The sequence below is a fragment of the Pinus tabuliformis genome, chromosome 1_1 (assembly GCF_031772625.1).
Source record: "Pinus tabuliformis cultivar Carrire ecotype Pingquan chromosome 1_1, CPIR1, whole genome shotgun sequence".
NCBI classification, from domain to species: domain Eukaryota; kingdom Viridiplantae; phylum Streptophyta; class Pinopsida; order Pinales; family Pinaceae; genus Pinus; species Pinus tabuliformis.
In genome coordinates this window covers 58995079-59012557 of record NC_142297.1, presented here as the reverse complement: position 1 = coordinate 59012557, position 17479 = coordinate 58995079, and the positions used below count along the sequence as shown (strand labels likewise).

Below are 17479 nucleotides of genomic sequence, written 5' to 3'. Positions count from 1 at the left end.
TGTGGATAAAGCCAGCCATAGCTGAACCTCTGACCCCTAGTGGGTTCCTTTTCTAGAACTCAGTGATCATGCTGATGTATGAAGCATCCTTAAGCCAAGTAGAACAGAATTTGAAAGGTCCCTTCGGCTTGTCTCTACCATTTTTTGTTGAAAAGTGTGCAACAAGAAATGCTTGTTGAGAATGCAACAAGATGATGGAGCTTAGTGGAAAGGAGTTGCCTTCACTAAGTGTTCCTGCAGGAAAATTATGGCGCAAAGTCTACTTTTGGATCACAACAGGAGTGATCACAGCAGGAGTGATCAGAGTCTATTTTTAGATTGCTAGTCAAAAATAGAAAAGTCAAATATTATTGTCTCATAATAATATTTAGACTATAAACTTTATCTTATCCTCTTGGAGCACTTCAGGATGAGCTACAGATGTGGCCCATGCAGCTGTCAGAAGGAAATATGCTTTTCTTGTGAGTTACTTGAGCTATTGCATGCAGGACATCAGTTAGAACTCACGTGGTTGAGTTCTATGGAGTTGGATGAGCAGTTAATGGAGTTGTGTTCAGTTTGACTTAGTTGAACTAGTTGTATTTAGTCTAACTGATCAATAGACTAAGTGATGAGTTGTGTGAATTGATTGTTAATTAATTCACTAATTATTAACTCATAATGCAACTGAAGAATACATCAGTTAACTCAGTGCATGTACAGTTTAGTGGAGACAGGTGTTAGAGGTTGAGATTGCTATCAGTTGTGCATGAGATTGTGCACACGCATGGAATTGAGTTATGCCAATGATCTCTGCGTAGTGTGGGCCAATACCAAGTGAAATATAGCTTGTGCTCACGTGATTTACAGTGTGGGTGATTTTCACAAGGTAAATAGGAGTTTGGATCAGCCATTCTCATTCATTCTCAGCAGGTATTGTGCAGTGGAGGCAGGCAAGCAGCGGGGGAGATTTGGAGATCAGATCTGAGCTGTATTGTGTGTAGCATGAGGAGATAGTACTGAGTACTTGGGATGGGTATTGTACTATGTATTGTTACATGTTCTCAATCAATATAATATACAGATAGTTGGGGTTTTTAGCGAGATGCTTTCCCCGGGAAAATACTGTGTTGATATGTCTGATTGATGCTTCTGTGTGCACACGTTTTTGTTTCTGCTTCTGTAAATTGATGATCAACATAGAGGAGGTTATGTATTATGCATGTTCCGCTTATAAGTGTATAATTAGGATAATCTCTATGAATATGTGTCATATTATTCAAAATTTCTACATGGTATCAGAGCTGCTTGATTTGTAGAAGAGATTTCTACAGGATATCAAAGCGAGGATTGATCATCAGATCTATTATATAGAAAGTGATTACATTTTATTTCTTCAGGAAGAGTCTGTAATCGGGCCAGGTAGCCTCTAGTTCATCCTTCTTTTGGAAGGTGAGATATTTGGTGAATGCCCATACAGTCGATCTCTGTACGAGAAATACTTTGTTCTCATGAATTCTAGATCGGAAGCGGTTGAGTTTTGAGTTGGTGGAATTCGAATTTAATTCCAAAGCAAGAGCGAAACTTAGAAACATTTAGTGTGAGAATGGAGACAGTATGCCCTAGTATCTCATGAAGTTCACCCAATTTCGGGATGAGCTGGGAAGTGTGGGGGTGACTATCTGATGGGGATGGTGAGTCTAGGACTCCTTGACGTTCCTAAGAGTTGGCATAGCTACCAGGACTCGGTGAATGGAATGGAGAAATTGCCAAGATGGGAGAGACTTTGGTCGGATCTTGTGCAAGAGGAGATTAGACGGAGCACCAGAGACAGTTCTTCATCTATGCATGATGAGGAGAACTGTGCCTTAGCGAGTAAGGCGAAGAAGGGGAAGGAGAAGGTTTCTCTTTCCGAATCTAGTTCTTCCAGTGATGGGAAGAAGGTTGACAAGTCGAAGGTGAGATGCTTTCGTTGTCATGAGTTGGGCCATTATGCTACTAATTGCCCAAAGAAGAAGTCTAAGAAGGGATCCGAGGAAAGATCTGAAGGTGAGGCACTTGCTTCACAGTTTGAATTGGATTTCACACTCTTCGCATGCATGGTTTCATCCATGATGGGAAGTGGTTGGTTTCTTGACAGTGGAGCTTCTTTCCACATGACCGGGGACAAAAGTTTGTTCAGTACTTTGGAGGAGAAAGATCTCCAGATACTCATAGCGATGGGTAATGATGAGAAGTATAGTGTCTCAGGTGTAGGCACAGTTATTTTTCAGAGGGAGCATGGAGCGCGCCTTACCATGACCGATGTCAAGTATGTACCAGGACTGAAGAGAAACTTGGTGTCGATTGCGATGCTGGAAGACAGAGGCTATGATGTAGTCTTCAGTAAGGGAAAGGTTTTCCTTAGACACATCATCACTAGAGAGGTGAAGCAGATTGGTTCACGGGTCAAGAACCTGTATTCTCTTGAGGTTTAAGATGCATGCAAAGCCTTGAGCAGCGAGGCAACTGATGGAGACTTGGTGGTTGAGAGGGAGCATATATTACCTCACAACATGCAGAGCCAGAAAAAGTCTCAGACGATTGTGGAGGAGCCACAATTGGTGCAGCAGCTTCAGGAGGTTGTGGAGCAGCCACAACAAGGGAAGCTGAGAGGAGATCGAGTAGAGACATCTACTGATGCAGAGACCTCTAGTAGGAGGAAACTTCGAGCCAGGTGGGCTGAGGGATCACATGCAGCCATACCTCCAGGTAGGAGGTGGGGCGATATAGAGTGATCATCCCAAGGAGGAGGGGCAGGATCCTTGAGGTACCCAACCTCTTGGATGAGACCTTGCTACGGGAGCCCCAAATGTGTAGTAGCAGGAATTGACTGATTGGGTAGAGACAGATGCGGATGGAGTGGCAGAGAGAGCGACAGTGCAGGGAATCCCAGCACAGCGCATAGCATGCAGGCTACAGCAATGCGAGAGGCACAAGTGTTTTGCACAATGCTAGGTGGCACAGAGAGGTGTGCAATGGTGTGAGATGCAGGTGGACCGGGCAAATGTGTTGCATGCAGAACATTCAGAGTTATAGGATCAGGTTTGAGAGGAATCCTTTCATGTTGAGAGGGAGTGTTGAAAAGTGTGCAACAAGAAATGCTTGTTGAGAATGCAACAAGATGATGGAGCTTAGTGGAAAGGAGTCACCTTCACTAAGTGGTCCCGCAGGCAAATTATGGCGCAAAGTCTACTTTTGGATCACAACAAGAGTGATCACAGCAGGAGTGATCACATCAAGAGCGATCACAGCAGGAGCGATCACAGCAGGAGTGATCACAGCAGGAGTGATCAGAGTCTATTTTTAGACTACTAGTCAAAAATAGAAAAGTCAAATATTATTGTCTCATAATAATATTTAGACTATAAACTTTATCTTATCCTCTTGGAGCACTTCAGGATGAGCTACAGATGTGGCCCATGCAGCTGTCAGAAGGAAATATGCTTTTCTTGTGAGTTACTTGAGCTATTGCATGCAGGACATTAGTTAGAAATCATGTGGTTGAGTTCTGTGGAGTTGGATGAGCAGTTAATGGAGTTGTGTTCAGTTTGACTTAGTTGAACTAGTTGTATTTAGTCTAACTGATCAATAGACTAAGTGATGAGTTGTGTGAATTGATTGTTAATTAATTCACTAATTATTAACTCATAATGCAACTGAAGAATACATCAGTTAACTCAGTGCATGTACAGTTTAGTGGAGACAGGTGTTAGAGGTTGAGATTGCTATCAGTTGTGCATGAGATTGTGCACATGCATGGGATTGAGTTATGCCAATGATCTCTGCGTAGTGTGGGCCAATACCAAGTGAAATATAGCTTGTGCTCACGTGATTTACAGTGGGGGTGATTTTCATAAGGTAAATAGGAGTTTGGATCAGCCATTCTCATTCATTCTCAGCAGGTATTGTGCAGTGGAGGCAGGCAAGCAGCGGGGGAGATTTGGAGATCAAATCTGAGCTGTATTTTGTGTAGCATGAGGAGATAGTACTGAGTACTTGGGATGAGTATTGTACTATGTATTGTTACATGTTCTCAATCAATATAATATACAGATAGTTGGGGTTTTTAGCGAGATGCTTTCCCCGGGAAAATATTGTGTTGATATGTGTGATTGATGCTTCTGTGTGCACATATTTTTGTTTCTGCTTCTGTAAATTGATGATCAACGTAGAGGAGGTTATGTATTATGCATGTTCCTCTTATAAGTGTATAATCAGGATAATCTCTGTGAATATGTGTCATATTATTCAAAATTTCTACATTTTCCAATTCCATATAAATAGGAAGGTGATCCGAGAGTCCACCTGTGCCAACCCATTGCCTGATATTTAGCCCCAGGTCCATGACCTGTTCCTTGACAAGAAATCTGTCCAGTCTTCTAGCAAGTCCATTATCCCCCACTCTATTGTTCCTCCAGGTGGCTTGAATCTTTGCAGCAGGTATGTCGATCAGATGGTGCTGATCCAAAATGGTAGAGAAGTAGTCTGAGAGGGAATCCCTTTGTGCTCGGTGACCCCAAGATTCTGCATGTCCTATAGAAAAATTTAGGTCCCCTCCGACAATTAGATTCTCAACCGAAAAAAGTTCCAGATTCAGCAGGCGATCCCAGAAATCAGGACGGTTCTAGCAAGGCCCATAAATATTGATAATCCTGAAGGGCATCCCCAGCTCGGCTGAATGAACATCTGCACCAATGTAGCCCTAACCACCCCAACAGTTAATTTCCTTGATAGAGCGTGTGTTTATGCCCATAGCAAGTCCTCTAGAATGACCATGGGCATCTAAACCTGTAAATCTCCACCCTGGCAAAGATTGTTCAAGTGTTCGAGCAATATCATTAGCTGGACCCAAGGTCTCCTGGAGGAAAATAATGTCCAGTGCTTCGGCAGAGAGTAATCGACGAAGAGCTAGTTTTTTATCGGGCCTAGCAAGCCCTCTGCAATTGTAGGATAGAATCTTCATGGAGGGGGTTTGGAGGGGGTTGTTCTTGCTCTAAGAACCCCAGGAATGGTAGATTTCTTGCCCAAAGCAATGTCAACATCTGCTTGGGCTTGGGAATTTTTGAGATCAGAGGGGCGGCCTCGAGTAGCCTTGAAAGAGGGTGGGGGGTGGAGGATATCAAGTCCCACATGGTCAGGGACCATGTTCCTCGATCGAGACCGAGTATTGTATCTAGGAACCAAGGCTGACGTCAAGGATGTCGAGGGTTGTGGGGGAGCGGTGCAAAAAAGGGCAGGGGGTGTGGGAGGGAGAGTGGTGAAGGGGGGTTAATGTCGCATCCACTATGTACAGGGGTCTCAAATGAGAAAACAGTACCCAGACCCAATAACTGCTTAGATATTGAATTATGAATATCAGAAAAGCATTGAGTGGGGGGTAAGTGGGTGGAATGCATACCTAAAGTATTGGAGTCCCCCGAAGTTGCAGCTGTCAAACTAGGAATAGGAGGTGGGGGTCGATGGGGCGGCCGTCCACGCTTCCTCGGAGCGCTCTGGGCAGGTTCCGAAGATCTCAAACCAGGGCCCGAAAATGTGGTAGTACCTCCAGAGCGTGGAGTAGCAATCCTGTGAAAATCCTCAGATGCACGAGGCTGTTCCTCTCTGTCAGGGTCTTCGTGTGACTATGCCTCTTGCTCAGGTGCATTCAGAGGAGAATGTCTCACAAACTGCCTGCTATTCCACTTGTTCAGAGGACAGTCTTTGAATAAGTGCCCCACCTTGTGGCAACATCGACATCTGAAGGGAACTCCCTCATAATCCAACAACTGCCTCCTTGCTACGTTCCTCCACTGAATGTTAATATACTCCGGAAGCCCATCTGTGAGGTCCATGTGTACTAATATCCTGGCAAATGCCATCCTCCCTGTAGTGTTAAATGAGTCATCAAAGGTAAGGAACGTGCCCATGGCATCCCTTATCTGCCTGAAAATCTGCTCTGTCCATAAGTGACAGGGAAGGCCTGAAAGTCTAACCCAAAACGTTCCCGACCCCGCCATTTCAAGTTCAGGGTCAAACATTGGCGTCCATCTTTGGAGGAGGACAGGAGCTTGATCTATGTGCCATATAGTGGAGAGGACCCAATTAGTGTGGGTGAGACATTTGAATCTCAATGCGAACCACCCTCGAACAAAAGTCTGTACCCTTGGAGGTTCCGACAGATGATGTCCCCATACCTCCATTGTCCATTTTTGGAGCCTCTCCACACTGTAATGTCTTCCCCTCACACGACCCACCAGTACCTTTTCAGCCGAATCCATGGCTTCGCAGAAAGTAGTGTCCTCAGCAAGCTTGAGGAAGATTTCGTTGCTGCACAGTGGGAGGCATTTTTTCCTTTTGGATGTCCCTTTCAGCTTGCTGCTCGTGCCAACTGCCAAATTATCTGCCTGTACAGCTTCAAGTGAGGCCGGGTCCTTCCCTGTCAGTGGTCCTTTTGCCCTTAGGTTGTCAAAATGCCCCGAAATGATACCTATACCCGTGAAATTGCTCGGTGGAGGGTTCCCCGAGACCGATGGAGAAGATTGAACCTTCGGTCAGCTAACTTGTATGGTAGGGCTCTCCTCCAAGGGCTTATCTGCCCTGGCCCCCACAGGAATTGAACCCAGAATTGGCCCTAGGGTTTGTGCTTATGGGACTCTCCAACGTTCGACCTCCGACAAAGAATCAGTGAGGAGCGGAGGGCTAGTGTAATCCCAAATGGCAGCCGCTTCTACAGGAACCGAAATGGAGGGAATGTGTTACCGAGGGAGAGTTGAAAGGGCGTCGACCTCTGCGGTTAGTTCATTGTCAAAATCTAAATAGTCCTCCACTGTGGTCCCGGTCTGTGACCATATCGGCAGGTTTTTCGTCAGTATCGCGGAATAAACAGTATTGTCCTCCATATCTATCTATAAACCAAGCTGACAGCTGCCTGCTGGTCTGTTGGAGGGGTAACTCAAACCATCTAGGGGAGACCGAATACTAACCGATACAAACTGCAAACAACTATAGAAAAACCTTGTGTTGAATCTGGGATAAAACTGTGAGCTGAAATGGAGGCACCTTTTGGGTAGCTTCGAGCTCTGAACTAGGGTCGATCATCGGGCTCGATGCCCTAACCCCATTCATCAGATTTACCTGCGTCTGTCTTCATCCTTCTACCATTGAAGCTCTTGTTAGTTTCCTCCTAGTTAAGCTAAGTGTGATGTGAGTTTTCTTTTGCAACAGATTATTGAATAGGGAAGAAATGGTTTTCTGCTTCATTTTGAGCTTCTCGCGCAGCGATGTCTGCACCGTCCCCCATTGCAACAACATCAAGGCAACTCCATAATGGACATAAGAAAGAGGCTACTCATGGTGAGATCTCTTTTCCATCTGCGACTGCGGCCGCTCTTTCTCGAATTGTGGGCATGGAAGGCACCGATATGGGATCAAATCTAGGCATTCAGCTATGTGAGCTCCCTTCACAACGCCATCAAAATCTTCTCCAACAACATATTATGAACTCCACACTTTTAAAATCAAAGTTTATATTAGAAATAAAAACTAATTTACTTGATTTCATTCCTTTTTAATTGATGTTCCTGTGCAGGCTAGGACACAATGTAGCAGAGGATTCCCAGGCAGAAAGTAGAAGATTGATTTCGTTCCCTTTTTAATTGATGTTCCTGTGCAAGGTAGGATACAATGCAGTAGAAGATTCCCAGGTAGAAATTAGAAGATTAATTCGAGCATAACGAAAACAATACGTTGATACATCTACGATAGGTTATTAAAAGAGGTTTTGGATATCAGATCCTATAACTGGTTACTATATTCCTGAACATCTTTTTGGTGAGACTAATATAGCCAAACAGAGAAAATATTCTTAGGGTCAATTTAGTTAATTCTAATCGAGTACCCAATTAAGGTTACTCGATTCAATTTCAAATATAAAGTGTTTGTGATGTGCAAGTCCCGCAAATGCTCCCGGTTTGGGGAATGCCCGCCTTTCTTCCCTCCGAGGTTTTTCACCGGGTCAATCGTCAAGCCTATCTATGAAGACATCTCATTCTGTTGAGCTCATTCGCCAGGATCTCAGTCCTCAAAATGTGAACATCAACATGTGTAGGACATCTTGCAAGTCGAGGTCCCTAGACTCGATTAGTCTTTCCCCATCTGATTGACAGATATTTCTCTCAGTCAACCCTATGCCCCCTGAACCATTACCGAACAAAGCTATCCCTTCTCCTCCCTCCATTCCCCATCCCTTTCTGGATATCCCATCCACTTTGCGCATTACATATATTTCATCATCTCCTCAATCACCTAAAATTCCAAATCCAGCAACTCACGGGAACGCAACTCCTCCTCCCCTCTCGACTCTCTCCATCCCATCTAATGCCATTACAGATTTAAAAGGAAAGGCACCTTGTATCTCTGTTACTCCCATGAACTCTCCTGAATCTTCTCTGGTAAATTCTTTCGAATGTGATTTGGATCTTTTGCTTAAACGAGAATCCCTTAATCTTCAACCTCTAACCATCCACAAACCAAAAAAGTCTCCCTCCCCTACAATTAGTCCGACCTCGGTAGGGAATATTACAATAAGATGAAAGCATAACGGGGGAAGTAGACATTTTAGGGGCAGACGGGGTAGGCCTGATTTCAAAATTCGGGATCTCACTCTGGTTGACATTCCTATCATTGATCTCGCTGTAAAGGGGCCGCTTAGAGCAAGTATGCCTGGGGATGAGGCCAAATGATCAATATTCTCTCAATGAATATTAGAGGTCTAGGAGCGGACCCTAAATTTTTGGCTCTAAAGGATCTTTTTAGATCCTCAAAATCAAAGATTCTTCTCATTCAAGAGACTATGCATGGTTGCTAAGAAACCATTACTTACTTTAGATGCATGTTCCCCACCTGGCATATGGTTGCGACGAGTGCTTCTGGTATTTCCGGTGGCCTTGCGGTCTTGTGGGATCCGGCTTGGATTTGGGCAGTGACTTTCAAGTGTTTTGCTGGCATTCTCCTTCTAGCCTACATTAGGGGCTCACCTAGGCCGTTTCACATCTTAAATGTCTATGCCCTGTATAAAGAATGCCTTCCTTTCTGGGATCATTTTCTATCCTCTGGGTTCCTGGACCTGGATTCTCTGTTAATTGGGGGAGACTTAAATTGCACTTTGAGTAATGACGAGATTTGGGGAAAGGGCAGGAAAAATGATCAAGTGGGAGGTATGGTCAGAGATGCTATCCTCCAGCACAATTTTGTTGATGTTTATCCTATCAGATTGGGTCCTACTTGGGACAATGGGAGATTGAATGATGCTTATCTCGCAAAGAGACTTGACCGTTTCCTCATTCACGACAGGTTGATTGATCGATTAGGGATCCCCACTGTAAAGATTATTTCGAGCTTCATCTTGGACCACAGACCTATCTCCATCCAATGGAATCTTGTTGGTCACAGGCGTGGTTATCCATTCAAATTTAATAGAGTTTGGCTTGAGGATGATCAATTCAATAATCTCATTTGGGATTTTTGGCTATCTTCTTCCACTGAGGACCGTCCTTGGCATACCCAATCTTTCTTGGATCGCTTGTCTGCCCTCAGGCAATGTGTTAAAAGATGGCAGTGGGAAAAGGTGATCTCAAACAGGGAAGCTCTAAAGGAGATAAATGAAAAACTGGAAAGTTTTTCTGTTTGCCTGAATGCCAACAATGTGTCCCTGGATATGAGAGCTCATATAAGGGATCTGGAGAGAAAAAAACAAAGCATTTTAGCAATTGAATAGGCTTCCTGGCGATTGAAGAGCAGAGCCACATGTCTTAAAGAGGGCAATAGAAATACTAAATTTTTCCACCGGTATGCAAATAAAAGGCGGGAATCAAATTCAATCTGGGAGATAAAAAATGAGGAGGGAATCTCGGTAGTGTCCCAAGAAGACATCACTAAGGAGGCAGTAATTTATTTTCAGAAAGCATACAACAAGGATAGAGGCAGTGATTTTGATGACATCTTATGGGGCATAGAACCCTATCCAACCATGTATGATGTGGAGTTGAATGACCTTCTTTATGCAAAAGTGACCAAGGAAGGACTTTTGTCAATCATGGAATCTTTCCAAAAGGACAAAAGTCCGGGCCCGAATGGGTGGACAATAGATTTTTTCATTCACTTTTATGATCTGTTCGAGTAAAACCTTCTGGAAATGGTGGAGGAGGCCAGGATCAGAGGCTCAATAAATTGCTACATTTCCTCCACCTACATTGATTTAATTCCAAAAAAGAAGCTCCCTCAAACATTCATGGACTTCAGGCCCATCTCCCTTTGTAAATTCCTCTATAAGATAATCTCCAAACTCATCGCTGAAAGGATGAGAAATATTTTATCAGCTCATTTGACCCTTGAACAACATGGATTCCTTAAGGGTAGGGACATTTTAGAGGCTGTTGCTCTTACTCAGGAATGTCTTCACACAATGCACACTAGAAAAGTCGAAGCTGCTTTATTGAAATTAGATCTCAAGAGAGCATATGACTGCATTGACTGGGGTTTCCTTAGGTGTCTCCTTTTCAAAATTGGCCTAAATGACAAATGCTCAAATTGGATAATGGCATGTGTAGAAGATGTAAACTATGCGGTTATTATTAATGGCTACCCATCTTCTTTCTTCCCTGTCGCCAGAGGTTTGAGGCAGGGTTGTTCGTTGTCCCCTCTCCTTTTTATCTTGGTCATGGACTCCTTAAGTCTACACATAAAAAAGGCTGTTTGAGAAAAGAGATGTCATCCATTGGCAATCAACTGGGATATTTCCATTTCTCACAACTTGTTTGTTGATGACATCCTCCTTTTGGCAATGCTATGTAGAGTCTTGTGGACCTGTTTGCATGACATATTGGGAAAGTTCCAAAAAGCTACAGGGCTGTGTATAAACGATGACAAGTCGTCTTTCCATCTGGAGGATGTAAATGGGGAACTTATTATTTATTTGATACATCTCTTCAATATAAAAGCTAAACCTGTCAATGAGGGTCTGAAATACCTAGGTTTTCACTTAAAACCTGTGGGCTACTCCTCTGCTGACTGGATGTGGATTCATGACCGATACTTCATGAGAATTGCTGGATGGGAATTTAAATGTCTTTCTATGGCTGGGAGAGCGATTTTAACTCAAGCAGTTCTGGTCCAATTAATGGTCTACTGGGCTCATCTATTTTTCATTCCTGTAAATATAATCCACAAACTTAACAGATTAACCGCAAATTTTATCTGGGGAGGAAACAAAGAGAAAAGAAGGTTCCACCTTACTAAACTCTCAAATTTGACTCGTCCAAAAAAGATGGGGGGTTGGGGAATCATGGACCTTAAAATGTTTCACATAGCTCTTCTTTGCAAATCCTTATGGAAAGGAGTCTTAGGGGATAGTCTTTGGAGCAAGGCCATCAAATCAAAATATATGGACGATAGAGACATATCCTACTGGTATAGACATGGGACTATAGGATCTTCACAGGGATCAACCATTTGGAGAAGTTTTCGAAAAATTGAGCATTTTTTTCTCCAAAATCTAATATGGAGTTTTCAGACGGGGAAAAAGATCATTATAGGACTAGATCCTATTGCGGGAGATGACGAGGAAATATCCTTTTCTGGACAGTTACTTTGGGCTTTACAACAAAAAGGGATCTTTTATTGGGAGCAGACCATTGATAGATGGCTGGGCTCTCTCCCTATCTAGAAATCGGCCTTGATGATGGATCTCAACGATTACTTGGCACTTCAATGGAATCGGATTACTCAAGCTATGAGGAACAGGGGTATTTTCATATCTGAGGCGGAGGATAAACTAATCTGGAAGGGGTATAGGGGTAGGTCATCGGTGTATGTAAGGATATCTAACTTTAGCTTCACCAACACAGTTCCATTCATTAGGATACCATTTTCCCTACAATCTTCTGGAAAACAGGTTGCCCCCTTAAGATAATCATTTTTGCATGGCTTGTTTTCCACAATAAGAACCTAACATGGGATAACCTTCAAAAAAGGAACTGGAGTGGGTCTGCTATCTATCCTATGTGTAAATCAAACAAAGAAAACAACATCCGCATTTTCCTAAGCTGTCTTTAATCGCAAGGGATGTGGAAAAATCTAGCAGACCATTTCAGATTCAACAGGATCTCTTTTCTCTCTCTCAAGGAAGCTTTTGAATGGTGGAGAGATCTGAAATCGAAATGGAAGCCTATTCCACTAATAACCTTATGGGCTATACGGAAATGGAGGAATAGGACCCTCTTCCATAACAACAAGGAAAATTATAACTCTGCCTATGAATCCATTCTCTCCCTATACAACGGTTTCCATTCCTCCATTATTCACCAAATATTTGGAAAGAAGATGGCAAAAATCCGAATCCCACGGGCATTCCTCGAGCTTATTTTGATGGGGCGGCTCAAAATGGTTGTTGTGCATGTGGTGTCTTTATTATCCCAATGGAGGACCAACACATCGAAATTTATTGGCACAGTGGTAATGGGTCAAATAATAAGGCAGAGGCGATGGCATTGACTGGTCTCCTAATATTTTGTGGCTATCTAAACATCCAGGATTTGAAAATATTTGGTGATTCAAAGGTTATAATCGACCATGTAAAGTCTAATCACTCCATAAAAAATCACAACCTTTCGGGATGGCTAAATATAATAGACTCTATCTGGAAATATCAAAAGGACTATTCTATTAACCATATTGATAGAGAAAAAAACAAAGCAGTTGATTCTCTATCAAAAAAAGGTCTTGCTTCACAAAACGAATTCTGGAAGATGAGCATATCAGTGGGGGATGAATTGCACCTTATCCAGGATTTCATTCTGCTGGGTACTTAATCCACTCTCACCTTTTCACTATTCTGGTATGTATCAAGTACCCCATTTTTTTCCTATTCTGTTTAGCATTTGAAGTTTTCCCGATCCTACTTTCTTTATGTTGATCCATATAATGCCTCCATTATTATCCTATACATTTTAGAAGAGGCTTGGTAGTTATGGGCTTTGATTTTTATATTTCTCTGTATTGGTATGGTCGCCTTATCCGGCTTTACATATAAGGTTATCATAACAGCCACATGTTATAATGTATTATTTCTCTCAAGAATGAATAGTAATCTAGCTTTTTTCGTGCTGAAAAATCATTAGTATCATTATATCATTTTATTAACTATTAATCAAAGGAGTGTTGTCCAATTTGAGTTTGAAGTTGTTGTTTGAGATAAACTTCTTTTTGTATGATCATATTATACTTAATCCATAAAATTGGCTTTAATTTTCAGAAAAATCAGTTTATGTTTCTCGATCATTGATTACCATAATTTAAAACAAGAATTAGTACCCAATACAAATAGGACTTTGATGAATTCTCAAGCCCAGTACAAATAAATGTGTAAATTGAAAATTTACTAAACCACTCTTAAGATTAGTTGGACACTACAAGATTTGAATGCAAAGATTTACATCATATTCTTATGTTGCTTGTAGGGATTTTTTTATTCTATTTTTGAAAGTAATTTTTTAATAATAAAAATATTTACTTACTCAAAAATATAAAACAATTTTATATATATTTTAAATTTCTCCAAATTCATATAAATTAGTTGGCAACAATTTTTGAAATTGTTAGTTCAAATCCTGTGTTGATTCTTTTCATGGAGAATGACTACTTTAATATGATGGACGTTATGTTATAGCCTTGTTGATTTGAAAACTTCAAATGAGTAATACAAAAATTCTGTAGGAATTTACAGGGTAAGTTCCTCAGACAGAACACCAAAAGGACACCGCTCACAACCAGATCGCAGATCAATACACCAGTATTTTGACGTGGTTAAAACCCTCAAAGAGGGAAACAGTCCACAGCCTGAGCCAACGCGGCCACTTCAAGCAATTTATTAATAAAAGAATGAAAATTTACATATGTTTATCTCATGCACGGATTACCCTACAAATGACCCTCCATGCGCTTTAAATAGGATTCATGGACCAATCGGGTGTCAAGCCACGGATCAAGTGTCGGTAATACCGAGGAGAGAATGAACCGTCGGATCACTACATATCGTGACCGTCGGATTGCAAGTTACAAAATGTACAACGGTAAAGAAACACACTTTACCTAACTCTATACCTAACTCTACATTAGACCAAGTTGTACTTAACTATTTCCTATGTGTCGGAATATCCTAACATCCCCCCTTAAGAACAACTTGGGATAGGATTGAAGGATTTACAAATATGACACAATAGGAGAAGGAAGGAGGCACTAGAGCCTATCCCCCCTTAGTGACAACTTCCTGAACTCCAACCATAAATCGAAGTTTAGTGAACTTCGCCTCTGTGAGAGCCTTCGTGAAGATGTCTGCAACTTGATCATCTGTTGAACAATATTGCACTTCAAGAACATGGTCGTGAATGAGCTTTCTGATGAAGTGCATGTGCAGTTCAATGTGTTTGTTGCGCTGATGTTGGACTGGATCTTTGCATAGCTGAATGGAACTTTGATTATCACACCAAAGTGTAGTCGGATGTTGCTGCTCAAAGCCAAACTCTGACAGGATCTGACGAAGCCACAAGGCTTCCTTACTAGCTTCTACGGCACCACGATACTCTGCTTCTGCTGATGAAAGAGAAATGGCACCCTGTTTCTTACAAGCCCATGTAATAGGTCCTGAACCAAGAGTGAACACATAACCGGCAGTAGACTTCCGATCATCAGGGTCACCAGCCCAATCGGAATCAGTGAAACCAACCAATAGAGGAGATGCTTCAACACTGTAATGAATCCAAAATTGAACTGTACCTCGAACATAAGGAAGTATTATTTTAGTTGTTTTCCAATGACTTTCACAGGGGTTTTGCATGAACCGAGCAACAAGGCCAACAACAAAGGAAAGGTCAGGACGAGTATGGGTTAGATACAAAATTTTTCCTACAAGTTGACGGTATAAGGTAGCATCAACTTCAGGAGAAGTACAAGTGACTGAGAGTTTGACTCCAGACTGAAAGGGAGAAGGGGTTGGCTTACAGTCTTCCATGTGAAAATGACGTAGAATATCACAAGCATACTTGGACTGGGAAAGGGAAATACCCTCCTTGGATTGCAAGACTTGAAGACCGAGAAAATAGTGTAAGTGTCCTAAGTCTGTCATTTCAAATTTCCTTTTGAGGCTAGACTTCACATGGTTTATAAGGTTGGGATCACTACCAGTAAGGATAAGGTCATCAACATAAAGAACAAGGATGAGAAGAGAGTTGCCCACTTTCTTGGTGTAGACAGTATTGTCAGAATGACACCTAGAAAAGCCAGATTCTAAAAGAAAGCTATCCATTTTGGCATACCAAGCCCGAGGAGCTTGCTTGAGACCATAAAGGGATTTCTTAAGTCGACAAACAAGGCTGGAGTCTGTTTGTATGAAGCCAATGGGTTGTTCCATATAGATTTCTTCATGCAAGTCCCCATGCAAGAAGGCAGATTTAACATCCATCTGATGGACTTCCCATTTGAAAGAGGCAGCAAGGGAAAGAACAAGGCGGATAGAGTTCATTTTGGCAATAGGGGAGAAGGTTTCAGTGTAGTCAATGCCTTCAACCTGTGAAAAGCCCTTAGCAACAAGATGAGCTTTATGTTTATCAACTTTCCCATCTGGTCCATACTTGGTTCTGTAAACCCATTTGCATCTAACAAGTTTTTGTCCCTTTGGTAAAGGAACAAGATCCCATGTATCATTTGCCAATAATGAATGATATTCTTCATTCATAGATGCTTCCCAATCTGGATGGCCTGAAGCTTCTGCAAAAGTGTCAGGATCATAATTTACTGGAGCTTGAGCCAGTAAAGAAGAGGCTCTCTCGAACTGAGAACCTGTGCGTCGCTGATCTATAGGATCACCGGCAAGATCACCTGTTGCATCTCGAGTAGCACGAACCCGTTTTGGAAGCTCAGGAGCTGAAGGAGGATCCTAAGATGGTGGGGGAGGATTGTCATCCTCACTTTCATCATCTGAAGAGGAAATGTTTTCAAAGGTAGAAGAGATAGGGAGAGGTGGCACATCCGCCGGACTAGGCTCGCAGGCCGATATATTTTCATCAAATTTTACATCTCTTCTAATGATAACATTTTTGGACTTAAATGGAATAAGTCTATAGCCTTTGACATCTTCAGAATATCCAACAAAAGTACATTTTTCACTCTTAGGTTCTAAATCTTTATGCTTTTCATCTGGAATATGGGCCCACGCTTCACTTCCAAAAACGCGAAAGTGACTTACATCTGGTTTGATTGAGCTCCATGCTTCTTCTGGAGTGATATTCTTTAAAGCCTTAGTAGGAGTGCGATTTATTATGTAATTTGCACAGTTAATTGCTTCTGCCCAAAAACTAAGACCAAGTCCTTTAGATTGTAGCATACAATTAGCCATTTCCTTTAAGGTGCGATTATTCCTTTCAGCTACACCATTTTGTTGTGGAGTATATGGAACAGTATGTTGCATTTGAATTCCATTCTCAGTGCAATAGTTGATGAATGTGTTTTTAACATATTCTCCGCCATTATCAGATCTTAACTTAAGAATTTGATGTCCAGATTGTTTTTCAACAAAGACCTTGAAGGCCAAAAAAGTGTTAAATACTTCACTCTTGAGTTTTAAGAAGTATACCCAAGTGCGTCTGGAGAAATCATCAATGAAATTTAAGAAATACTTGCAACCATAGAATAACACAACTGGAAGTGGACCACATAAATCACTATGCACAAGCTGTAAAGGGGCTGAGGCGTGCCAAGAGGCACGTTTTTCAAAACTATCCCGATGATGTTTTCTGAGTACAATCCGGAACAAACACCATCTCTGCAAGATACCATAGGAAGACCTGTCACCATATTTTCTTTACATAGATGCTGAAGGGAGCGATAGTTTAAGTGACCAAATCGCTCATGCCAAAGTTTGCTCACTTCATCGTTATGAGCAACAAATACTGAGGGAAGATTTGATGACCCAAAGTTGTGAAACTTATACAACCTTGTAGAATCATCAGCAATGCCAGTAGCCAAAATCTGTTTAGGATCTCTTAAGTCCATGATTACAACATCATGAGGTGAAAATTCAACGATTTTACCTTCACCTGAATGAGTTATCTGATATACAGATAGAAGGTTGCAGGATAAGGTTGGAACACATAATACATCATTAAACTGACCATTGTCTAGATGAACAGTTCCAGTCCCTACAACATTAAGAGATCTATCATCACCAACATATATATTTTTGGTGTTACAATCATTTAAAGAAGAAAACATGGCTTTGTTTTTGGCCATGTGATAAGAAGCTCCAAAATCAATGAGCCACTCATGAGAATGAGAAGAAGAAGATACATTTAATGCATAGCCAGACCGAGATGCTTGACAACCACAAGCAGAAAGTGCCATTCCTGAAGATGAAGTTGAAGTTGAAGAT

General features: G+C 41.8%; 1 protein-coding gene across 1 annotated transcript; it reads right to left on the bottom strand.

Moving 5' to 3' along the window:
- Positions 1–5642: 5642 nt before the first annotated feature.
- Positions 5643–6278, bottom strand: LOC149211548 (uncharacterized). The gene has a single exon (XM_089388427.1). The coding sequence runs from the start codon at positions 6276–6278 to the stop codon at positions 5643–5645; it is 636 nt and encodes a 211-aa protein (XP_089244553.1).
- Between the last annotated feature and the right edge of the window lie 11201 nt (positions 6279–17479).